Below are 27,140 nucleotides of genomic sequence, written 5' to 3'. Positions count from 1 at the left end.
AAATGATGGAAAAGATATTTAAGAGGTGAATGTCTTCTAAAGGGTGAGGATTGGGAAATTCTTTTCAAATTTGGGTTAACCAACCATTTAATTCTTACTTCCACTGTCTGAGAAAAACAACCCAGATCACTACAGTGGATAAACTCACTGTATATACTGCAAACACCTGGAAATCTTTTACTACAGCAACTGCCATTAACCTTTGTACACTTGAAAGCTGGCCTTGTACAGAGAAGGAACAGCAGTCAGCTGTTAGCAGTAGGTTAATTGCTCACACCCTCTTTAATGTCTCTTCTCTTTCTTCCTGCAATCACAGGTGAAGTACAACCCGAGCTGCAAGTTTAAAGAACGCATTGAGGAGAACGGCTACAATACATATGCTTCGCTTCGCTGGAAACACAGCGGCAGGCAAATGTTTGTTTCGCTGAATGGGCGCGGTAAACCGAGGCGGGGTCACAAGGCTAGACGTAGACACCCATCTACTCATTTCCTGCCTATGCTCCCCTCGTAGCAGTCCAAGTCTGAACTCTGACCAACAACTGGATGGCTCACCTCCTTCCGAGGACTAGTGTTGATGTGGCTGTGACACAATGTGTATTTTTATTATTCCATCCTCTTGTCACATAAATGTACATTTGCTGAGGTCTGTAACATTTGTAGAGGTAGTATAATATCTACTCTTAAGTTATTTTCTGCATTTTCTAATGATGTTCAGTAATACAGCACAATACAGTAGAACTACGTTACGTTCAGACATCCGTCTTGCCACCAAACCAGATGTGTTTGTAGCGCACGTTTGAGGTGAGAGGACAGAAGGGGAGATAGCGAGACAGGGGCTTCCAAATGATAAAATTTGGATTTGTGAAGAAAACACATCACTATTAAAAGAGACCCTTATAAGTCAGTGGGCAGGACCAAATTCTACTATTAAAAACATCTGCACAGTAGCTCTGTTCCAACAGCTTGGCTTCATTTTGCTGTATATTTAGCCTCACAAAAAAGCACATGTGAATTTATCATTACATTGCATCATGTGCAGGTCTACCTGAAAAGACATTTTTTTATGTATTCGCACTGCATCCAGCACTGTTTTCAATGCAGTGTGTGAAATAACATTTTTGTAAGGCTAAGTATGACTACATTTATGCAACAAACCCTGACGAGGATTAGTGGAAGAGAGCTGACGGATGGATATGCAATATTTTTTTAAATAGGGATAAAGTATCATAATGAATGGGTTAATAAACGCAATGAGAAAACTCCAAAGAATCAAAAAAAGGGGGAACCTCTACTCAGCAAAGTCCATGGTACAAATTTTATACATGTTCACTGTTGCTTGGGAAAAAACTGACACCACTAGAAAAAAGATAATGACGTGCAGTTGAATTGTACTGACTCAAACACAACGATAGTTGTACTGTTCTGTGTGTATATGTTGATATATGTCAAGAACACGACAGGAACTAAGCTAACTACTGGGATAACATGCTGGATTTCTTGACATGCCCTTTCAACGTCTGTGCATGCTTCTGTCACTCCGCTTCTCTCATTCAACCTACAGTTAGTAGATTAGAAATCAGATAACAGAGAACTTTAATTTTTAATTTTGGTCTTTAATTCTGTCGTGAAATCGCTGACATCTGCTTTGACTCATTTAACGCTTTCTAGCAGCAGTAGGCAAACACCGCGTTGCATAGCAGCAGCTCCATTAATTTTGTACGCCATAGTAAATGGTTTTTACAATCTGCTTCTTTCAAGTCTTTCTAACGTTTTCTCGACAACAAGGCTAATAGAACATTTAATATATTTAAAACTTTTATACTCTTTAACTGTTTGAAGTTGATGTTTATTGTTATTGTTGACTTTTTTGTTGGATTGTAGTCCTACTGTTTAAAATAAGGGGAAAAAAATAATATTCAGTCCATATTCAGCTCAATTTGTATTACTACTGGATGTTGGTACGTTTGTGATCCATTTATCATAAGCAGTTTTCCACAATAGAAATTAAAAGCCGTGTGTGTATATATATAACAACAGATTCTCAGAACAAACAGTCCCTGGATCCATTTCAGTTGAGTAAAGTAATTTGAGTGCCTTGGTTCATGGTAATCTTCAATAAAGTAAAATGTGGATACGTCAGCAGTCACAGCTCACGTGCTTACAAGCCTTATTTAAATAGTTTTTTTTAGTCATGAAGAGCCACAATGGCATTTTTATCTGCTATGGCGCTGATTGTTAAGAGTTGGTAACATCTCCATCACAGCACTTCGACATAATCCCCCTCTCATCATAATCATGAAGAAACTCACAGCGGGAGAGGCGTTGATGTGGAGGACCTCCCCGTGTCTAATGAAAGCTCTGTGGTTATGAACTATGCAGCCGAGCATCAAGATCATTTACACACAGACGAGACCTTCGGTGGCACAGGAGGCCACTCGGTCTTTTCAGTGAACAGAAAGGAGAGTCGGGCATGAATAGTGGGTGTTTGGGGTGAATAAAGGCCAACCTTTCAGCCTGTCATAATGTGAGATTACTGTGACGGGGTACATGTCTGGTCAGAATGGCGTGAAGTCACACTGTAGTTCAGCTCTGACGGTCTGGGTGCGACGCAGAATATCGGTATGGGGGGTCTGGCAGTACTGTTGCCATGTAAATGTCTTTGTCCTCTGCTGTGCACACCAGAGGTGCACTTATATTTTTGAGAAGTAAATAATATTTGCAGTTCTTGCTGATGTGGGTAAAACTTTCACTTAAAAGAACGTTACCTTAACTCTGGAGAGTACTAGATGAACTTTTTACTCCATTTCTAGTCTGTTCTCAGATTATCTAACTGTCTGCTGACATAAAATTTAGAAAGTAAATAAGAGGAGGGTCATGCATGTTAACAAGCTATTGAAGCTTTATTAATATGCTATTATACTTTATAAAGTCCATTCAAAAATAGGGTTGCACAGGACAGAGAAATCCCATTTTCTGACTGATCTCCTGATTGACTCGCTTCTTTGTCAGTGTCCTCCATCTCCTGTGCTCTACCTCTCCTCTTTCTTCCTTAAACTGTCCAAGAATCTCTTTCTCCTTGGCCTGAGGGTGCGACTGGCTGTTGGTGCCAGTTCCACGGACAGCAAATGGGAGCTGTAATTATCATTGCTCCACCACTGTCCTGTCAGTGTGCTCGCCAGCAAAACAAGAGGGGAGCCTTTGGAAGTCCTGATCAAAAGCTTTGGCCTTTGATCATGAAGCAAAAGGAAAAACCTAAACACTGTGCAAAATCAACAAGGAATGTCCCAAAGAGAAAGACCTCAGGAGAATGCAAATGACAGCCATCCAGAACGCATCCTCAGCTCCTCCTCTGCAGTGACGTGCTGATGTCACTAACACAGGTGTTTGGGCTGTGTTTGATCTAACCCGCATAAGCAGAGGACTGAGGGAGTGAGTCACGCACTGATGTTGTTGCACAAGTATCTAAAGACAGCACATGGTAAGCTGCACAGCAGGTAATGTGTTCATGTTTTTGGAAAGGCCTCAGAAGGTTCACATTTTGAATTTGATGGAAATATCTGTATACTTATATCATAGTAGGGTATGTCTTCACATCAGTAAAAACATAAAAAATAGATGGGATTCTGCATGACCCAACACAATTAATGTTCATAGAGAAGGTAACTTTGTAGGCAACAAAATAAATTTGCAGCTGACTGACAGAAAAAAAGTAATAATAGAAGCCCATTTTGAGGGCCTCAGCCAAAATCTACAGGGGCACAAGTCATGCTGCTTCAGCGACAACAAACCACAGCCTCTAGAACCTTTGAAACCCTGTGTGGTCATTTTCTCTCACAGTGACTGAAAAGAACTGTGGTGGGTGGGAAAGAGAAAAAAAAAAGAGCCCTTCTTAATACCAATCTTATGTATGTAGACGAAAATGGGAGAAGTGGGAGGGGTTGGGGGGTGGCAGACAGACTAAGGCACAATTTTAAAGCGCTTATTGAATTGCCATTACAGCTCCTGAGACTAATTGTGGCTGTTGTGTGTCTCTCGGTGGCCTAGGGGGCTCTGGAGTGGCCCTGTATGCTCTTACTCAGTGGGGTTTTCAAACCGAGTGGCCCTGAAAGAGAACAGGACCACCGTAGATCAATGGCAAACCTTTCACTCTTTCACAGGCCCTCACTAATCCTTCTCATTTGTCTGCCATTTGTTGAGGCACATTCACAGCTCCCTGAATTTAGGATTAGGGCTTGTTTTGTTACAAAAACAGCCCAAGTTATAAAGCTGAATAGATGGACTGAAGGGTGGACGACAGATGAGTGTGCATGTGAGTTTTTGAACATGTTTGCATGTGTGTATGGTTATTATGTATACACTGTTTGTATGAACAAATTTATGAGATCACAGTGCCTAGTCATCTATATGCACATGATTTGTGGCCACGACACACATGTAAAAATATATGGACATTTCAAGGTGAATTCTAGCATTAAAGATCAATAAAGAGATGTAAAGGGGCAGAAATAGAGGCAGTCACACTTAGAGAAAGTGTATAGATAGATAGCTAGCAGAGATCAACACTCTTTGACAGCTGCAGTTGGTCCTTCCATTTTTAACCAGCTCACATCTGCACAATACGTATATGCGAAAATCCTCCTTCACCTAAAATTTCAACACTCTGGAAATACTAAATATGTCGCAGTGCTGCTGTTGCTATTATATCCAAGACAGGACGTGGAGAACTTTCTTCATATTTCTGCAAAGGCCTTTTGCTCTTTTCAAAATGTTAATTCAGTTTTGTATACATGTTTCATGTTTCTCAATGTAGTATGAGTATGAGTATGAGTATGAGTGCATGGATTAGCAATGCACATATCTATATATCTGTAAATACATCTATATTAGTATCTGCATCTCTCTCTCTCTTGCTGTGTACATGTGTAGTCACATTTATTTGCACAAAGAGAGAGCAAAGACAGAGTTCTCTGTCCTGAATCACCTTTTGGAAATAAACTTTTCATAAAAAGGAGGAAAAGCAAGAACAAATTGATTCATCACACACAAATACCTGCAAAGGAAATACAGTTTCATTAAAGCTGCTGCAATTCCCTTTGAACTTCAGAGTTTTTCTCCATTGTGTTCTGTTTGAACCTGAGAGTGTGCTTTGACAGACTTGGCAGTCTGCTACACGACTATCAGACTGAGGCCTTCTCATCACTGACTGGATTAGTGTTCATGTTTGAAGCCACTTAGTAGACTTTAGACAGGGCTGCTGAGTGGCATATGCGCCACATTTCCCCTTAAGCCCTGCCATGCCATCCAAAGGTATGTGGTGCTGACTGGCCAAACGCCATGTCAGGCATTCTTTGAATATCTGCAGCCCTGCCAGACACCAGGGGATGTTTTGAGGAGATGGATGGTAAGACGATTGTGTGACAGCAAAGTTGATCCCTGAAAAAGAACATATTAAAGGCTAGAAATACCAGTAACAGTAGTGATTTCTTGCTGAGAGCTACACAGAAGTGACAACAACACTTTGCCACTTATTCAGTGAGGGGATCAGGTGGCTCTGTTTTGCTCTAGGGAGACATTTCTCATATGTTTTAGGTTCACTATTCCCCTTGAAAGGAAATGTCTCTGCAAATCACTACAAACCTTTTCGGTGTTATCAACATTTGCCTATGATGAAATAGCTCCATCCTGTTGGGAGTAATATCTTTCTGGATAATAGTTCCACCATCCATGGGGCAAATGGGGGTCACAGATTTTTTAGGTGAGTATAAAAATAACATAAATTATGCACAGGCAGCAGTCTGAGCAAGACAAGTTGTTCCCAAGCCAGCTGAGAGATATGATCTCTGCAGCAAGTCCTGGTTCTTCCCTGGGGCCTGCTCCCAGTAGCACATGCTCGAAACACCTTGCCTAGGAGGCAACCAGCAGGAACCTCGTCAGTCACCTCAACTGGCTTCTTTCGATGGGAAGGAATAGCAGCTCTGCTCAGAACCTCTCAAATAACCAAGCACCTCATCCTGTCTCTGAGGGAGAGCCCAGAGACAGGATGATCAAAAAAAATTACCACCACTTGTATACACATACTTATTCTTTTGGTCACTATCTAGAACTCACGACCACGAAATGGGAACAAGAAATGACAGGTAAATCGATGCTTAGCTCTCTTCACCACAACCGATCAGTACAGCTTTTGTATTACTGCAGAGGCTGCCAAGCACAAATAAAAAATTAAAATGAAAAAATATGTTTATTAATTTGCGATCTTTTCTTACTGACAAGTATCTTTTAAATCACAGATTCTAGCTACGTGTTTCCAGCGCAACAGGTTTTTATGGCAGCTTTAACTAATTATCTGCTTGTTGCTATTAATATTATTTACTTCTCAAAGGTTTATGAGGGTAAAAAGAATGTATACCTGCTTTAAATTTTGACTGCTAATCAATTAACTGATCATCTGTAGCCTGACCACTTCTATAAAAGCATGAATTTTGAGCTTTGGCAGATTGCTGAACTGTTGCAAAATTAAAGAAGCTACTGTTGCTGCCATTCAGTCAATTTCCAGGCTATTTAAAGGCCACGGTTCCACAGTGATAATGATTATTCACAAATGCAAAACATTCAAGATGGATGCCAGTCTTCCCAGGAGTGGATGTCCTAGCAAATTCATTCCAAGTTCAGACTGTGCAATGCTCACAGAAACTGCAAACAAACAAACAAATAAACAAGAGTACAAGAGAAACCTCTTAGACTCACGAGCCTCAGTTAGCATGTCAATACGATAATGTCCAAGTTCTGTCTGAACAAACCGCGAGATTTTTTGGAACAGTGTGGAAATCTGGCCATAATGCACACTGCACAGATAATCAGCACAACACCAATACCAGCTGTCATCCACGGTGCTGGAGGGCTGATGAGTTTGGTTTGTTTTGCAGCCACAGGACTTTGACACCTTGCAGTTATTGTGCTCCTCTTGATACCAAAGTATTCTAAATCAAATGTGAAGCCATCTGCGTGACAGGTTTGGCCAAAACAATGATGCAGACCACAGCAGCAAAACTCTACAACATAATGGCTAAAAAAGAAAAGAATCAAGATGCTGCAGCGGTCCATATATTTGACCTTAATCTCACCTGTCCAGACCTCAAGATATGGTAGCTGTGCATCTGAGATTTGCAACGAAATCCTGCAAACCACAATGAAATGAAGCAACATAGTGAAAAACAGCGGCCCAAAATGCCTCCACTATGGTGTGAACGACTTATAAAGTCATATAGAAAATAATTAATTCAAGTTATTGTCGCTAAAGGTTGTTCCAAGACATTGAATAATGGAGTCTACTTAGTTTTTCTGCTTTTTGACATCGTTTTTGTTAAATAAATAATGCCTAAATAATTATGTATTATGATGTTGTTTATATGAAGTTGTATTTAAATAATTTTAAGGCCTTATAAGAACTAGATATGTACCTTAAGCCTTAAATAGCTCTCATAGCTTTACCAAGCTTTTAACTGTAAGCAGCAGTGATACTGTATATTTGCAGTAGACATTCTAAAAGACTAAAAAAAAAAGCAGTGCACTCAGCAATCATGCTATTGGGTAAACCTGTTTAGTCTAATGCAATCCAACATGTCAGCTCCCTTTGTTTATATGCTCATAGTCTGTACTTTTTTGTCCTGGACTGCATTACACTGAAAGTCTAGCTAATGTTCTGGATATTTATAAACATAAAAAGAATATCAGAAATAGAGATGGCACGATACCACTTTTTTATGTCCGATACCGATACCGATATCATAAATTTGGATATCTGCCGATACCGATATGAATCCGATATAGTGTTTTTTAATCAACAAAACTGTTTTTTAAATATCTTGCTGCATTTTGTATAAGTTCATACTCAAGTTTAAAACAACAACTACACTAAAGCTATTCTGTTATACCTGTATACAAAAAAAATATTTCATAGTTCAGCAATACTGATCAATCTAATAAACTTAAACCTACACCATCCTCCCTATTCTGGTATTTTAAAGAGTACTTAGTGTAAATATTAAGCAACCTAACTAATAGGGTTCCAACTCCCAGCAACAACAAAAATAAATAAATAAAAAATAGGGAACCACCCCTCACGCTCCACCTCATGATGCTTAATCGACGTAATCAACCTTAATTTGATGCAGTGCGAAAAAAAATGCACAGAAATCAATTATTTTTCAAGAAATATTAAATAGATTCAACATCTTTCTTCAACAAAATTGCAGACTGCACAGATGGTACCTTCCCAAAGTAAAGAGTACTATAGCTTACTAGGGTATATATTAGACTTAATAGTCACTATATACAGTAATTGACTTCTATTCATTTTACATCAAATTAAAACTTTGGGTGTCAGATAATTATTTATTAAAAGCTCGACATTTTAAATGAGAATAAGAAAGAAAAGTATGTCTTTGTGCCCCCTTTTCCCTGTTAATGCCCTATCAGCCCCCCTGGCTAAACTTTGCTAGATCCGCCCCTGCACAGTTACCAGCGTCAGCTACGTAGAAAAAGATCCTCGAGTAGAAAGTAACATTAAATACATTCTAACAACAGTTTATCAAGCTTAAACGTGCTGCTGTTGTTCAGCCGCTGGTTTCCTCTTTCTGGTGCAAAGTGGGCCAAAAACAAACCAGAGAGATGGACTTGCGACAGAAAAGCCGATCAGCTGATCGTTAAGCAGTTTCATGATTGAAGTAGCAGCCGGAGAGCGAGAGGCAGTCGCTCGTTAAGCTTAACGCAGGAATGCTTTACAAACATTCAGAGATGGACTTACACACTTGCTTTACTTCTCTCGGGGATAACTTTGTCGGAGATGAAATGCCGGGTTGCTAGCGAAGCTCCACATGCTATCCAGACCACCGACAGGTCCCGCATGCCACAGCCGCTCTATCACGTGATGCATACTGCTCCGACTGCTAACGTTCTGAGGTGAGTTACGGCGTGTTGCAAGTTTTGTGAGGTGCTTTCGTGATATTTAATGGATCGGATTACATTTTTTATTTTTCTCCGATATCCGATCCAGTAATTTAGGTCAGTATCGGACCGATACCGATACGTAATATCGGATCGGTCCATCTCTAATCAGAAATACATTTCACAATAACACAGTCCAGTAGAACTTCACTCTTTGTATACACGTTTTAGCATCTGTCTTTCCTTTGCGTTCCTCAACAGCTGATCTTGGAAGTACAGTGTCCAGTTGTTTGGATGAATGGTTCTCATATTTTGGCTATTGTTGTGCACTGAATGACTGTACACAAACTTCTCCTGTATAGACATTTAGTAACACTGGGTGGATTTTTATTTGCTTAAAGAACATAAGTTGTACCATTATTAGAGAAAGATCACAAATGAAAAGGTGATAATAAACAAGAAAAAAAGGCTAAAGGGGAACCTTCTACATAGTTTGGTCTGCTTAGGCAGGCCACATGTTGGGTTGAGTCCCAGTCAACATCATGAGGTTGTCTTTGGCTGTTAGTAAAGGGAAAAGACCAAAGTCAGTCACTTCATGCAAAGTTTGCGCTGTGCCAAACCTATCCACCCTACTGCTCAATTCGTGCCGTGTGTGAAGAAATTCTTCATGCCAGTGAAGCTAGACAGCCTCTGTGTTTTGTCACTGTACGCATGGTGATATTTCTTCAGCACTGTGTTTTTTTTTTCCAACTTCAAAGATTAACAGGCGTCCTTTAATGACATTTATGCACAATATCAAAATGTCGTTGCTTTCTGCAGCTGAGGTTAGTGTTGGATTAAAAACTCACATGTTGTGTCACGCAGCAATCGTGATGTGTAAAGGTCTTTAATCATTATAGTTGCGGAGAGAATTTGACACTGGCTGGAAAAACCTAAGGATGCTGCATCCAACATCTGCAGAGAAACAATCTTCCAGTCAAATCTTACTAAGGATTAATACAAAAAAATGACATTTTTTCTGTATCCTGTAGTATGAATGTTTATTAGACTATAATACAAATAGAGCCAGAAGTGACATTAAGAGGTTTTTGGACACGGAATTAGCAGAGACAGGCCGCTGGGACACCTATCAATCAAAGCTACCACGGCTCTTACTTCCAAAATGTAAAAAAAGACTCTCCATACTACTTTTTTATAAAGAGATAAATTGGCTTAGAGGCCATTTTTTTGCATCGAAATGAGAGTAAATGGGGACTCTGACTTTTTGGACAACTGGGAGTTTCAACCGGCATGTCTGAAAATACCAAAGACAACGACAAATCAGTCCCGCTCTGTTAAGCTTTGAACATTGCATAAAAGAAACCAGTGCATCTCATAATGATTTTTTTTTTTTTTTAGCATATGACTATGTGTCCCTTTCTACAGTTGGTTTAATAGCTAGTGAGGACAGACACCTTCCACTATCGAAGTGCCAGTAAGAGACATACACACACATCCAAAAACGAGCCATTCAGGATTATAATATTAATAATATAAATGGAGAGGAGTAAGTAAATCTAGATATCCTCAGTTATTTAATGTTTCAGTGTCAGAGCTGTCTCATATTTTCTGGCAAACGTTGAATAATGACATTTAAAATCAAAATAAATGAAATAAAGATTAACATTTGTTCATAACTGCAATGGAATAACTTGATTACTGCTTTTTTCCATAAAAGACAGACAAACACAGCTTGTGTTGCGACTTTACATCCATCACTTTTATAGTGATGGATGTATGGCTCCCTCTGATGGTCAGAGAGCAGAGCAGCTCAAAAGCTTAGTGACCTATGAACTTTTTTATGCTCAAAATTATGATGTATTTAGCAACAGTTGAGCTGTACACATGTAGAATATGACATTTGATGGTTTGCAGATATTGGAAGAACAATATCTGCAAACCAAGTATATGTAATAAGACTGATTTGTGATGTATATTGATTGATTGATAAGGTGCAGTGTAAATATTTCAGTGTGTGTATATAATATATCTCTGTATGTGTATTTGCTTGACAGCCCTACAAATGAATGAAATTGCAGTAAACTTTACTGACTTTTACTTATTGACTTTTACTTACTGTACTTACTTTTATTTGAATTTTGCACCACGTTTTGAAAAGACAGACTAGTTTAACTAGTTTAATATCTGTGCAAAGGTGTGGCTGGAAACTGTGACTTTAGTGACTCATTTAGTTTTCACAGTTTTTCAAAGTGTGATGTTTCTCACAGCTACAGAAAACAAGAAAAAAGGCGAGCAGTTGCACTTTTAAACCTCATTAAACATGAGTTCACTTGGTAGTGAGAGGTCCAGAGTTCCCTTTAAACTGCAAAATAAAACTATAAAAAGAGTCATAAATAAATGAATGTGTAAAGAAAAGAAATAGAAAGGAAGTCCTGTTGATGAAAACCCCGAGGATTGAGCCAGCAACCTTCTGATGGTTGCTCTATCTGTCCACTTTTACAGTTCCCTATAAGCCTCTCTAAAAGCCTTATAGAGAACTCTGCTGCCCTCTGCAACATATCATGACGTATTGAACAACAACACTATGGAAAGAGGAAAAATGTTATAAAACATCTGACATAAAATGTAAAAATGTGTGACATATTTATTAATATACATTTTTAGCAACTGAAAGCACTCTATCAAGTGCAGTGTGCATGTGTTTGCATTAAGTCTGCATCACTCACAATAGTAATCAGCATAATTAGAATCACTTATTTGAATCAAACCAAACAGTAACATTTTAAACAGCTAGACCTCTTCAACTCCCGTAATTGCAAAGCTGCTGCTGGAAAAGAAAAAAACGTCAACAGCTCGTGTACGTTTTACAGTTTTAAAGGTGTGATGTTTCTCGTTGCTAGAGAAAATGACAAAGAGAAAATGGGAATACTTTTCGATTAATTTAATGTAAGTTCATTTAATAATGAGGGTACAGGACTTTAAAGATCAAAATAAAAACCACAAAAAGAATCTTAAAAAAGACTGCCGTGATAAATGTCTGACAAAAGTTTCAGAAAAGAAATACACCGGATGTGTTGTTAATGAAAACCACAGACAGACTGCAAGGTGATGCATAATGACTGCACCTCACAGGCACAATGCACACTCTGCAACTGTTTTTGCTCTTCCTACCAATTAGTTGTCTCAAACAAAATGGTAAAAATTTAGTATCTTATCTTTTTTTCAAAGAATGTGAGATAATTGTTATTCTTTTTTTTTTCATTTCTTTGCAGCAAGAAGAGTTCAATGCTGTATATGGCATCAATGCAACACAGGATAAGGCACGTATGTGGAGGATTCCTTGTCAGTGAAGACTTTGTATTGACTGCTGCACACTGTGATGATTGGTAAGTTACTAAGATCCTACAAGGAATCTGTTCATCACCTAAATATGAATATTTCTGCAGACTTCTTAATTATTATCAATGCAGGAAATGTTGTTCTGGGCACCCACAATCTCAAGAAAGCTGAGAAGACCATGATATATCAAATAAAAAAGAAGTGCAAGCATCCTTCTTACAAGAATGCTAAATCTGGAAATGATATCATGCTTCTCAAAGTGTTCATCAACTCATTTATTACAATATTATATGTTGATATGATATGTATGATATATTTGAAGATCTCAATTCATAAAATTTCAAGACTGTGATTTTATGTATTTTTGTCGTTGTTGTTGTTGTCTCCAGCAAAATCAAATAAAGATATTTTTTTCACACAGGGTGATTCTGGGGGTCCTCTGGTATTTGACAAGAAGATGGCACCCATATACAAATGCACACACACACATGCACACACATACACACACATGTGTGCATTTACACTACTTTAACATCTGACATGTGACCATGAAGGTGTAGCTGGAAAATGTGGTTTCATTGACTCACAGACTCAACATATACGTGTTGATGAAAAGCCACAGAAACATTGCAAGGTGATGCATAAAGCAGACAAACTGTCCCCCTAAACAACGACATTTTACTTGACTTCCACGCATCATGCACGCTCTACAGAAGTGTCTTCTATTCACAGCTGTGACATGCCTCATACAAAATGGTAAGATTGCAAAATATTTTTCTTAAAGTTATGCAAAAACTATATTTCTCTCAGTTTTTCTTCATTTATTTTCAGCACTGGGAAGTGAAATCATAAATGGCAAAAAGGCTGATGAAAAGTTCATGCAGTATATGGCATCAGTACAAAACAACAAAATACACACATGTGGAGGATTCCTTGTCAGTGAAGACTTTGTAATGACTGCTGCGCATTGTGCTGTTAAGTGAGTAACCACCAAAAGCGTGTCACATTCATCTAAATATAAATAATTATTTTGGTTTCTCATTCATTATTCACGTAGGAAGCTTAAATCCTTAAGTGTTGTTCTGGGTACCCATGATCTCAAGAAGGCAAATAAGAAAATGAGATATGGAGTAAAAATGATGTGCAGACACCCTGCCTTCAAGGAAGTTGCAAATGGGAATGACATCATGCTCCTTAAAGTAAGTATTCATCTATTCAGCCTCGGCTTCACAAAGGATATCAGACGTTCTTATGAATCAATCAATAATAAAAATAGTTAATACAGGGAGGAAAGTATAAAATAAAAATAAAAGAATAAATAAAAGAAACATAATTAAAAGAACAACAAAAAACCTAAACATTTTCTGGCACTTTCGGCCAGCATTTACTGTCAAACCACATGATCAATCACCAATTACATGATTTTGTTTAAGCTTCAACCAATCAAAGCACATTTGATTGTAGTATAGGTAAAACCAACAGCAACAATAATAATACATGAAATTACTTCTTGTTCCACAACAAAACAAACAAGCACCTTTTCTTATTTTTGCTGTAACAATAATATACATGTCACGCATTATTAGATATATTAATACATCTAAATACAAAGACGATAATAATAGTATTTTAGAATAATTTGCCTTATGCAAGTCGCTACCCACATTTGTGCAAGTGCACTATCTGTTTGAGAGACATGCAAAGACAAATATTGGAGAACTTTAAATACACACAAATTTGACATCTTCATAACTGATTTCAATTTTAATCATTTATTTTCTGAGGTTTTTGATTTTATCTTTCCAGCTGTCTAAGAAAGTTTCCCTGGGTGGCAAAAAACCAATTAAGCTAATTCCACTTCCAATTCAACAACTAAACCTGAAGGAAAAGAAGATCTGCAGTGTAGCTGGATGGGGGCCCACAGAACCTCGTAAACATCGATCTGGTTATGTTAATGAGCTGCAAGTGTTGGATGTTCCCATCATTAACAAGGACGAGTGTCAGAAGGTGTGGGGACAAATTCCCAAAAATGTTATTTGCGCCGGTGGATACAAAGCAAAGAGTGGAATCTGTCAGGTCTTTTTTTCATGTTTTCTTATCAAAATAGTATAAACATCAAAATTATTGAAAAACAACAAATTAATATTTGATATTTCTTCCTCACAGGGTGATTCTGGTGGGCCTCTCATATGTAACAAGTTGGCTGTTGGCATTGTTTCCTTTAACAACGACAATGGCTGTAACTATCCAGATGTCCCAAACGTCTATACAGACATATCACAATTTCTTCCTTGGATCACAGATATTCTCAAGAAAAAAAAATGCAAAGGGTAAAAAATATTTTAAATTGTGTTATGGGTGTATTGTAAGACTGTTGGGCAAGTGATATGTGAGCTGTGTAAACTGCTTAAATTCAGCAATATCTAACATTAAAGGGCCTTTCAAAAAACTGCTGATGACTCTTTTCAATGTCAAGCTTACACTAGAACATCAGTAACATAGTAGCTTTGAAGTGCGCAAGTTAGTATGATGTAAAAAAACAAACAAAGGTTTGTCATTAGTTGTATTACACAAACTAATTTGTCAGAAAAAGAATAAAGATCCATTGAGAATTCAAAAAGGCTCATAAACAGTAATATCCAGCGCAAATTAATCTCATTTCATTACAATCTGACCGATACTGTAGGAGGAGTGATTCTTATGAAACATGGCCAGACACTTCACCATGGCTAAAACTCCTCAATCCACATCAATCAGAAAAAAGAAAGAAAGAAAAGTGTATAGTTTTGTTTGACATCACAATTGTACATGGCTATTGAGAGGTCGAGTGACTTCACAAAGAAATTTGATAATTCATGAATTAATTTCCTGTATTTAGTAGACTTTTTGCACATTTTATTTTACATCAGTTTATACTGTGCATGCTGTTATTTATGAAAAAGAAACCAAAATCCAAATCCAATTTATTTATATAGCACATTTAAAAACAAAGAGTTTGCCCAAAGTGCTGTACAGAGACAAAGGGGTAAAACACAAGATAAAACCACTGACACCCACATAAACACATAATAACACATAACAAACATATCAACTCACACCAGTCTAAATGCTATCAAAAAAAGGTGTTTTTTCAAAAGAGACATAAAAATAGGAAATGAATATGCCTGTCTGATATTTAAGGGGACTTATTCCAAAGTTTGGGAGTCATAATTGAAGACGCTTTAGCCTAGATTTTGGAACAACCAAAAGCAGCAGGTTGGCTGATCTAAGGGCCCGTGAAGGAATATAAGGCTGAAGTATCTCGGAAAGGTAAGGGGGAGCATTTAGGCATTTATAAACCAGCGTTAGGACTTTGAAATTAGCCAAGCCAACCACAATTCCCAAGCGGGTTGCATGAAATATTATTAGGCCTAAATGCAATCACTTCCATTTTATCCTCATTGAAGCTCAAAAAGTTCAGAGCCATCCAAGCTCTGACATCTTCAAGGCAGTTCAGAAAGATTTGAATCAAGCCTGGGCCGTTTGGCGCTAAAGGCAAATAAATTTGGCAGTCGTCTGCATAGCAGTGAAAGGATATTTTGTGTTTTCTAAAATAGACCCCAAAGGGAGCACGTACAGTGAAAAAAGAAGAGGGCCAAGGATTGAGCCCTGTGGCACCCCACAAGAAAGAGGGGCTGAGGTGGATTCAAATTTTCAACATTAACACTAAACGTTCTGCCACTCAAATAACGAAGTTATTGAACGAAGCCAATCCAGTGTTACACCTTTGATGCCAACCAGGCGTTCCAAACAAGAGATAAGAATACTGTCGCCAACAGTATTAAACGCTGTAGTTAGATCTAAAAGCACAAGGCTCACGGTACTTCGACAATCATTGGCTAAACAGATATCGTTACAAAACCCATAAAAGTGCTGTTTCAGTGGAGTGTAGATGTTTAAACCAAACCGAAAAACTTCCAGGATACCATTAGTACGTAAAAACGTATTCAGTTGGGTAAAAACATTTTTTTTCCAATAACTTTGAATGGAAAATTTAGTAAAGAATGGAAATTTTGAAATAGGTCAAAAATTTGAGCAAACTGAAGGGTCACGGCCAGGATTTTTAAATAAAGGGTTTACAATTGCATGTTTTAAACCATCAGGAAGTACACTGGAAGTAATATTGATATTTATAATGGCAAGGACTAAGGTTCCAATCAAGGGAAAAACCTCTTTAAAAACCATGCAGGGATAACATCCACGGGAGAACCAGTAGGTTTAATTTGACTAATCATCTCGTTAAGAAGTGTAATTGAGACAGGTTTAAACTGGCAGCTGAACAGGGACTAAACATGGACGGGTCACATGTAGGAGGTACTATTGCTGACTCGACCTTGTTTACAAAAAGAGAAAGAAACTGATTACATCTGTCAACAGAGCCTTTTACCAAAACTAAAATCCAGACACTAATTAAATTTCAAATAAAATATAATGTGTGAATGAGAATATGTGGCTATAATGTGTCAATAGTGAGCCTCATATTAAACAAAAGTCTTTTTGTTTTTTTGTTTTTCCTTTTTTTGTGTCCTGTCTGGCACTGTAGCAATCAGAATTATTGTCTGAAGGCCAACAAAAGTCATTTTGTATACAAATATTTTTGCGGCCCGCGGTCCATTTTTAATTGGCCCGCAAGTAATTTTATAAATAGAATAGAATATGGCCCACACTTCAACTTTTGCTTGAGTGTATTGCACCTCTTAGTTTTAACACCAGGGGGAGCTGCTGTTGATCAAGGCAGTTGCTCCACCAAAATGGACAATCACAGAAGAAATTTACCCCAAGTTACTAAACATGGCAGAACCAAAGAAGCGAAAGGTAGAAAAGTGAGTGCAGAAAATTTCAGACACGGTGGGAGAGTGAATATTTCTTCAAATAATTCAAGGGGAAGTGTATCTGTTTGATCTGCACTGAAACTGTGGCAATTATGAAATAATGCACCACGTCATTATGAAACCAAACATCAGGCCTATGCATCCTACACTGGTGCTGAGCGAGAGCAGCAAAGGGTAGCTCTCCTGCGGGGTCAGCAACAGTATTTTTTTTCGTGCTCAAATTGTCCAGGAAAAGGCTCCAATAGCCAGCTATGAGGTCGCCCAACTCATCGCAAGACATGGCAAGGCTTTTTCAGATGGAGACCTCATAAAACACGGCTTCGTTAAAGTCACCGAAATAATGTGCCGCAGCTGGATGGCCCGATTTACATACCCAGCGCAGCTGATACTCACCAGAATAATTTACTAAAATTATATGGACTCCTGTTATTAAGTCCAGTTCAGTCTGTTAATGTTGATAATCGTTTCAAACGGACGTTAATAGATGTTTTGCTAAGCCTAATAACTTAAATAACAAACTTGAAATGTACCGTCCCATTTTCCCCTTTATTGTTTTAAATGGATGCAAAATAACTTTGTTGTTTGCAAAACTTGTGCATAGGATTTTAAAATCGACAATTTATATTTGCTGTAAATCCTCTGTCTAAGAAGAAATCTGAGGCTGCTGTTCTGAGAATGAGCTACCAAAGCTTTTTCTGAATAAATCAATAAACATCCATTTATGGAAAGCTGTGATGAAGGCAGTTTTGTCTTTAATTATATTCAACAATATAACACATTTGACCACTTTTAAGTGATTTTTCTAACTTTAATACAGTAAAGTTAAGGTTATATACCTAATTTATACCTAATTGGCCCTCAGTGAAAAAAGTTTGGACACCCCTGCTTAGCTTTCAAGGGCAATAAGATGACTGCTTCATTATTGTAAGGTGACCACCACCAAAATGAAGCAAGATTGTTTTTGTTTTTTTCACAGTTTACAACCTTTAACATAAAGCTACTGTTAACATCTTGTTAGTGTTGCTAATAATTAGATAAATAATTATGACCTCCACACACTCTCTTGCTTATAGAAATGTGCAACGCCATAAAATTCAAAATGACTTTTTTTTTTCTCAAACTGGTGCATTTTCTCAGTTGAAACATTTTGTATATTTTTGTGCTCTATTGTGAATAAAATACGGATTTATGAGGGCCTCTCTGCTTGCCTTTCTGCTTTTTTGGTTATGTAAAACTGTGGTTGTATATCACATATCTGCAAATAACAATGCTTTTTTGGGTTTTTGTTTTTTTGTTTTTTTGGTGCAACTGCACATGTAGTAGCATGCATAAAAACCAGTGATGGGAATAACGGCGTTACTTTTTTCAGTAACGAAATAATCTAACTAATTACTATTCCTATCGTTACAATGTCGTTACAGTTACTAACAAGAAAATGCGGTCCGTTACTATTTTTCAACAAACAGACGGTTGAAGCTGTGTTCAGTTTACTGCATCTTATATCAGTTGCACGGACGTAGCTGCCTACGGACGCTACAGCTTTAAGCAGCTGCGCGCACTCCCGCGCTAGAAAGTGTTCATGATCACTTTCTAGCACAACACCTGGAGCTAAGGGGGCAAAACAATGGCAGGAGTGCTGCTGCTTGACTGAGGAAAAATAAAGTAGTCGTGGTAAGCCAATCACATGACCGCTTAAAGACAAAGCAACAAGGTGATTTATACCAGTTTATAAATTGTGTTGATAGGGTCATGATAAACAATGTATACGCAGCGTTTTTTCCTCAATAGTTTTGTCACGTTTACTGTCTAAGGACAGCGCTAGCAAGCACTCTGCTTATGATCAAAAAAACAAAAACAAAACAGAGGACGTTTTAGGAGTGATGGCGAGAGAGAGAGAGAGAGAGAGAGAAAGAGCAGAAAAAGAGAGAGAGCGAGTTTTGAGATGTTTTTGGAGTGTGTAGTTAATGTGTTGTCTTGTGTAGTTAGAGTGTAGTGTTGTGGATAGTTTTGTGTTGTGTGTCAGAACAATGAGGCGGCTGCTGTCTCCAGGTAGAAACAGGAGTGATACACCTGCTGCTGTCAGACCTGCAGGCTGTGATGTTCTCCTTTATAGTGGACAGAAATTATTTTGTGTGGCATCTTATTGAATGCAGAACAGATGATTGTTCTGTAAATAGTTTGAAATGGTTATTTAAAAAAATCAAGGTAAAAGGTAAATGGATGCAAATAACTTTGTTGTTTGCAAAACTTGTGGATAGGATTTTAAAATTGACAATTTATATTTGCATTTATGTATGTGTAATGTGTATATATAGACACGTGTGTGTGTGTGTGATTTACATTGCTGTGCTTTAGAGCCACCATCTACCGGAACCAAATTCCTTGTATGTGTCTGCACATATACTTGGCCAATAAACAAGATTCTGATTCTGATTCTGATTCTGATTTAAAGTTATGAAATATGATTCATTAAACATGTCTGTGGTTGTTGCAGTTAAAGATATAACTTTTTCTACTCTGATTTTATGTTTTTTGTCTGATTTTAGATCAATTGTGTTAATACAGTATGTTAAAATGAAAACATAACTGTAAATTCAGACATGTGAGGTTGTACTGAAAAGAATGATACAAGACAAAGTAAATATTTTTTAAGGTAAAATGTGGAGAGAAAATCGAAAGTAGTTAAAAATGGCCAATTATACCCTGGACCCCAGAGGATTAAACGTTTTTTTAAAGTAACGCAATAGTTACTTTTCAAATAATTAATTACTTTTAGAATATTGTAACTCAGTTGCTAACTCAGTTACTTTTTTTGAAGAAGTAACTAGTAACTATAATTAATTACTTTTTCAAAGTAACTTGCCCAACACTGATAAAAACTTAAAGGAGACCTAACAAGGTTTAAAATTAATTAAAACAATGCAGTAAAAGTATCAGAGAACAAAAATCATATAAATAGAGAATTAAATAACTAATAAAATAGAGATAATAGATTAAGTATATGTCAGTTGCATCACATTTACTATATTACTATGGTAAATAACATACCGATAGACTGACAACTGTACAATAAATATATAATATAAATATATAATATATATCTTTGTGCATATCGTGTGGAAATTATCTGTTTGTTAATGACTTTTTAGGATTTCTTAACCTGGAAGATTGAGTACGCATCAAGACAGCAACCTATATATATTTTTTATTTTAGAAAACATAGTTTAGAATTCAACTTTATTGTCATTGCACATTGTTTCTTCATGCTGGTCAAATTCAACAGTAAGATACTGTCACTACACTAACATCTTCGCTTGTAAAAATGATGATAATTTTTGATGCTAAGACATGTTTCACACCTTCAACAAACACACACATGCAGACATGTGTGCATTTAGAGGAGATAAATGTGCAACAAAATTTTGAGAGGAGAGAAAGATAGGAAGTGTTAAATGAAAACCGCTTACAGATTGCAAAGTGATGCATAAAACAGGCAAACTGCCCCCCTTAAAACGATTACATTTTACTTGACTTCTATGCGTCATGCACAGTCTGAGGAAGTTTCTGCTCTTCTCTTCTTCTCTTCAGGCTATGACATGCCTCATAAAAAAATGTAAGATTTCAAAATATGTTGTGAAAATATTCTCTCTCAAATTTTCTACATTTCTTCTTGGGCACTAGGAAGTGAAATAAATAAATAATAAATGAATAAATCTCTAATATGTGTACTTACTGCACTATGTGTCCATTTTTGAAGTTCATCTCAAACTTCTAGAAGCAACTACACATTCAAATGTAATATACTAGCAGGAAATAACAGGAAAGAGGCTTGATAGAGAGAGCATACTGTAGTGATGTTAAAAGACTTATTTAATCAACTGTCACTGTTGCACTTTTCTGTTGCACTGTTGTGTCTGCACCCTCTTGTGTCTTCTGTTCTGTCTTTCTTTGTTTTTTGCATCTGACATGTGACTGTGAAGGTGTAGCTGGAAAAGTGGTTTCAATGACTCACAGTTTTTCACAGGTTTTGGTACTCTTTGGTGTTTCATACCTTTGCTTGGTTTTACAATATATATATATATATAAATTAAAAATTCATTACATTTATAATTCATTACATTTAAACTAATTTGGTTCAATTAGTTAATTAGTTAGTTCAAGTTTATTTAAGAGAAAAAATAAAATCACATGTTTAGTGGAGATAGATGATTGATGTGGGAGGAGTGACTGATGGGAAGTGTTGATGAAAAGCCACAGAAACATTGCAAGGTGATGCATAAAGCAGACAAACTGTCCCCCTAAACAACGACATTCTAGTTGACTTCCACGCATCATGCACGCTCTACAGAAGTGTCTTCTAGTCACAGCTGTGACATGCCTCATTCAAAATGGTAAGATTGTAAAATATTTTTCTTAAAGTTATGCAAAAACTATATTTCTCTCAATTTTTCTTCATTTATTTTCAGCACTGGGAAGTGAAATCATAAATGGCAAAAAGGCTGAGGAAAAGTCCATGCAGTATATGGCATCAGTACAAAACAACAAAAAACACACATGTGGAGGATTCCTTGTCAGTAAAGACTTTGTAATGACTGCTGCGCACTGTCGTTTTGAGTGAGTAGCCACCGATACTTCAAGCAATGTCACATTCATCTAAACATAAATAATTATTTTGTTTTTCAATCATTCCTGCAGGAATCCTAAATCCTTAAGTGTTGTTCTGGGCACCCATGATCTCAGGAAGGAAAATAAGAAAATGAGATATGGAGTAAAAATGATCTGCAGACACCCTGCCTTCAACAAAGTTGAAAATGGAAGTGACATCATGCTTCTCAAAGTAAGTATTCATCTATTCAGCCTCGACTTCATAAAAGATATCAGACGTTCTTATGAATCAATCAATCATTAAAAAGGTTAATACAGGGAGGAAAATATAAAAGAAATAAAATTAAAAGAACAGCAAAAAAACCCTAAATCATTCAGAGAAACATTTTCTGGCACTTTCTGCCAGCATTTATAATCAAACCATTCAAAAATTATATGATTTTCTTTAAGTGTCAACCAATCAAAACACATTTGGGCGAACGTGGCTCAAGAGTTGGGCGTTCGCCGCGTAATCGGAAGGTTGCCGGTTCGAGCCCCGGCTCGGACAGTCTCGGTCGTTGTGTCCTTGGGCAAGACTCTTCACCTACCGCCTACTGGTGATGGCCAGAGGGGCCGATGGCGCGATATGGCAGCCTCATATATAAATAATCATTTTTATTTTCTGTGGGGTTTTTTTTTTTTGTTTGTTTGTTTTTTATCTTTCCAGCTGTCTAAGAAAGTTCCCCTGGGTAACAAAAAACCAATTAAGCTAATTCCACTTCCAATTCAAAAACTAAACCTGGAGGAAAACAAGATCTGCAGTGTAGCTGGATGGGGGCCCACAGAACCTGGTAAACATCGATCTGATTATGTTAATGAGCTGCAAGTGCTAAATGTTCCCATCATTAACAAGGACAAGTGTCAGAAGGTGTGGAGAAGAACTTTAAAAAATGTTATTTGCGCCGGTGGATACAAAGCAAAGAGTGGAATCTGTCAGGTAATTTTTTTCATATGAATTATCAAACATAGTTTAAACATCAAAATTATCAAACAAAAACAAATTAATATTTGATATTTCTTCCTCACAGGGTGATTCTGGTGGGCCTCTCGTATGTAACGAGTTGGCTGTTGGCATTGTTTCCTTTAACAACAACAATGGCTGTAAATATCCAGATGTCCCAAACGTCTATACAGACATATCACAATTTCTTCCTTGGATCACAGATATTCTCAAGAAAAAAAAATGCAAAGGGTAAAAAATATTTTCCATGTTATTGTGGGTGTATTTTAAGACTGTTGGGCAAGTGATATGTGAGCTGTGTAAACTGCTTAAATTCTGCAATATCTAACATTAACTGTATCTAACAAAATATCTAACAATATCTAAGCAATATCTAACAAAAACTGCTGATGACTCTTTCATTGTCAAGCTTACAAATAGATCAGTGACATAGTAGCTTTGAAGTGCACAAGTTAGTATCACGTATGAAAAAAGTCAAAGGAGGTTTTCCTGTGGTTCGTTGGTTGTATTACATAAACTGACGAGAACTAATATCCACTGACAAGTCAGAAAGCTCATAAACCCTTCACTCAAGCACAATGCTACCCTTAAATGGAACAGGTATGGCATGGTGTAATGAAGTTCAGCTCTAAGGTGTGAACAATAACATCTGATGTTGCTTCCTTAAACAGCTAATTTAAGTGACTTCCTAGATGGATCAGTTACCCATTGCTTGAAGAAATATCAGTGCAATGGAGGAAAACACAGTAATAATGAATGAAAACACTGAAAATTGAAACAAAGACATTTTATGGCACCACGATGGCATCCGTTTGCTCTTGCAGTGAGATTTTGGACAATTTAACTCCCATTTTCACCACTAGGGGACAGTGTTTTACCAGAAAGTTTGAGTGATAAACAAGACGTGTGTATTTGGTCTGAGATCAGGGTGGTAAGAGGTTACAGAAGAGCTTACAGAAAGAAGTTTCTGGGTATAAACTGGGGCTTCTCTGTACTGTTTTGTGTTTTTACACAGCCCAGTGATAAACTGCAGGTGTAGATTGATTTCTTCCTCTTAACTAAAGACAGTTACAACAGCATGCATTTAATAAGAAGAAAATAGCTTTATACCTTTCAAGGGCAATAAGATGACTGCTTCATTATTGTAAGATGACCACCACCAAAATGAAGCACCTAGATTGTTTTTCTTTCACAGACAATTTACAGCCTTTTATATAAAGGTACTGTTAACATCTTGTTAGTCTACTGTTGCTAATAATTAGATAATTAATTATGACCTCCACACACTCTCTTGCTAATGAAAATATTTGCCATAAAATTCTCAAACTGGTGCATTTTCTCAGTTGAAATGTTTTGTATATTTTTGTGCTCTATTGTGAATAAAATATGGGTAAAATATGAGGTCCTCTCTACTTGCCTTTCTGCTTTTTTGATTATGTACAACTGTGGTTGTACATCATATATCTGCATTAAAGAACAATGCTTTTTTGTTTTGGGTTTTTTGGTGCAACTGCACATGTAGTAGCATGCATAAAAACCTAGAGAAGGAGACCTAACATGGATTAAAATTAATTAAACAATGCAGTAAAAGTATCAGAGAACAAAAAATCATATAAATGGAGAATTAAATAACTAATAAAATAGAGATAATAGATTAAGTATCTGTCAGTTGCATCACATTTACCATATTACTATGGTAAATAACATACTGATAGACTGACAACTTTACAATAAATATATAAAATAATAGATAGTTATTATTTTTTCGGGCTTCCAAAATCTGTCTTCTTTGTGCATATCGTGTGGAAATTATATACAAATCTCTGATTCACAAATTTCATTTAGCCTCTTTTAATATTCCTTTCCCATTTAACAAACAACCACACTAACATCTTCACACCAGTCAAAAGTATCACCAGTTAGTCAGGTGTATGCATTTTTCAAATACACACACACACACACACACACACACACACACACACACACACACACACACACACACACACACACACACTGCTGGCAGTCAGGAATTAAGAAATTACTTGCACATGCCACCATAACACATGCAAAAGCAAAGGTGGTAAAACCTGAAGACTGACGCTGTGGTTTCTCTTAGTCATCTAGTTGTAGCAGTGTAAAAGGGAACCAAAAAAAAAGTGGAGCAAAAAAGAAAAACAACAGCTTTGATCTAACAACATTTGCTGAACTCATCACATTCTTGTCAGATAATGCTATGAAAGTGTTTCAAGCTTTGCAGACCATGGTATAAAACACCTTATCTTATATCACGCAATCATCACCATGCTCTTCCTGCCTGAAGCAGTTCATCCAGGTCACCAAACAAACAAAGTATTTCCAGAATGTTTGTCTTGGCCCATCACATTAGAGGCCCATAATACAAGGTTTATAATGTGAGGTAGTGTAAAACTTCATTAACCAGAACATCAAACTAAGGTTTCTCTGACAGATTACTAGAAATCTAGGACATAGTTGGAGTGGTGACATCCATCTAGAGCGCTTTCTCTCACAATGTCACCAATATCATCTGGCTGAGAGTGAGAGTGCTACAGCATGTAAATAATGCCATCATCCACCCCCTACAAGAGCCTGGTAAGCAAACTGAAGGGGGTCATGAACATTTTCCACTTGTGAACTGATGAGAGCCAATCTCTCCAGTGGCTTTGTGACATGTGAGGTCAACACAAAGTCACTCTGAAGTCAGTAAAGTCAGAAGAGGTGGCTCTCTTTCATACTAGCACCAACTACTGGAGTAAGAAATGTTAAATCTTTAAATTTACTTAGAACATAACATATAAACATGTAAATATATTACAGTTTTTCTCAAATGTTAAAACACAAAAGCCAATCCTGTAACCCAAATGACCAGTAGTCTAAACACATTTACTAAATGTAGCCACCATATTCCAGTACCATAAACACATGTCACATGAAGACACAAGTCACAAAACACAACCCTCTGTACTCATAAATCTAAACACATTTTCCTTGCTAAAACACATGTTGCAAAACAACTCTGCTCATATCCTCAAATGAAAGCCCATGTGATGCAAAATGCTTGCCACAGTCACCAATCTTTGAACACAGGGAACACACCTGGCGTCATTCACTACACACAATGACTCAAAATTGTAGACACTTGTTGCTAATGCTGTACCCACATGTAAAAGCAAGTTCAGAGTGCACAGTATGCTGAAGATTCCAAACAAACACAATGGATGAAGGCAGAGTCAGGGGAAGAGGAATTTGATGCAGAGGAGGGAGAAGAGCTGGCCCTGGAAGAAGAGGAGCAGGCCAATGAGGAAGAGGAGTTCAAATGAGAGGAGGAAGAGGAGCGACCAACGAGGAAGAGGAGAAGGCCAACATGGGAGAGGAGAAGGTCCAGGAGGGAGAGCAAGACAACCTCGCACCATCATTACGGACGAGATGCGAGCAACAGCTCAGCGACATGATGCCGCACAGTGATTGTGGTGTGTGTGTGGTGTGAATAACGTAAATAAAAAAACTTCACACCCTGTTCATGTTTTCAAGATTACTGTTGTGTGCAATAGATTCTGTTTTTGCATTGAGTTGTGTTACAGTAGTGTACGTACATGCAGGATTTTCTATAGATTTATACTACTCATATGAAACTCACAAATCTAAATGCCTAATCCTCTGCAGAGATCTACGACGATCCGTTACTGTATAGTTTCTAAAATATGCATTGGCAGTTATGAAACAAAGAACCTTCTCACAAATTGAGCATTGTGTTTTCAATTGTTTTGCTGTAGTGTGTAATGCTGTGTATAGTGTTTACAGTTTTGACAGCTTCGAGCTGCTCTCTTGGTGTGGGAGTTTGAGTTTTGCAGTGGGAAGGTGTGGTTGTGTTTATGTAGCTTTAGAGAAGGGTGTTGTGTTTGGACATTGGGGGAACCTGGTGGTAACGTTTGTGACATGTGTTTTAGCATTTGAGAAAAACTGTAAGGTGTGCCCCCTTACTACTATTTAGTAGTAAGCTTATATTTTAATATTTCACTTTCATCACTGTGATATTGAGAACATTGACGTTCTACATGAAATTTGTTATCTGTGGTTTCTGTGGTTCAGTTATACTTCGTCACAGTGAATGTAAAGTTTTTCAGTGACCTTTGAGCTACATAAAAAAAATAGCTATGTGCCCTTTGTGTTATTCATTTATGAATTGTTGATCAGCAGTATCCAAAAGGGTATAAGGTTTCGAAAACAGTGTTCAAAAGCTGAGATTAAAAAAATAGAACTGCAGCTGTACCGCTCTTATATCTGTGGGTTTAAAACTGTCACCATCTAATCTGATATCTAAGTTTGCCTGGAAAAGAGGGCACGAAAAGCTTGTCTTACAA

General features: G+C 37.3%; 3 protein-coding genes across 3 annotated transcripts in view; all 3 read left to right on the top strand.

Moving 5' to 3' along the window:
• Positions 1–2,139, top strand: part of fgf22 (fibroblast growth factor 22) — a 29,335-nt gene extending 27,196 nt beyond the window's left edge. Inside the window, exon 3 of the mRNA XM_026159262.2 lies at positions 317–2,139. Within this exon, the coding sequence (XP_026015047.1) occupies positions 317–511 (195 nt within the window). The 3' untranslated portion in view covers positions 512–2,139. The remainder of the gene's footprint in view (positions 1–316) is intronic.
• A 10,749-nt stretch (positions 2,140–12,888) lies between these two features.
• On the top strand, positions 12,889–14,742 carry LOC113016428 (granzyme-like protein 1). Its single transcript, XM_026159256.2, has 5 exons — positions 12,889–13,041; positions 13,117–13,264; positions 13,343–13,484; positions 14,092–14,361; positions 14,452–14,742. The coding sequence occupies exons 1-5, from the start codon at positions 12,984–12,986 to the stop codon at positions 14,617–14,619; spliced, it is 786 nt and encodes a 261-aa protein (XP_026015041.1). The 5' UTR covers positions 12,889–12,983; the 3' UTR covers positions 14,620–14,742.
• A 6,693-nt stretch (positions 14,743–21,435) lies between these two features.
• LOC113016429 (granzyme B-like) lies at positions 21,436–24,162 on the top strand. Its single transcript, XM_026159257.2, has 5 exons — positions 21,436–21,547; positions 21,623–21,770; positions 21,852–21,993; positions 22,468–22,737; positions 22,829–24,162. The coding sequence occupies exons 1-5, from the start codon at positions 21,490–21,492 to the stop codon at positions 22,994–22,996; spliced, it is 786 nt and encodes a 261-aa protein (XP_026015042.2). The 5' UTR covers positions 21,436–21,489; the 3' UTR covers positions 22,997–24,162.
• The last annotated feature ends 2,978 nt before the right edge of the window (positions 24,163–27,140 follow it).

Source organism: Astatotilapia calliptera, chromosome 23 (assembly GCF_964374335.1).
Source record: "Astatotilapia calliptera chromosome 23, fAstCal68.1, whole genome shotgun sequence".
Lineage (NCBI taxonomy): Eukaryota > Metazoa > Chordata > Actinopteri > Cichliformes > Cichlidae > Astatotilapia > Astatotilapia calliptera.
This window is presented reverse-complemented; position numbering and strand designations above follow the sequence as displayed.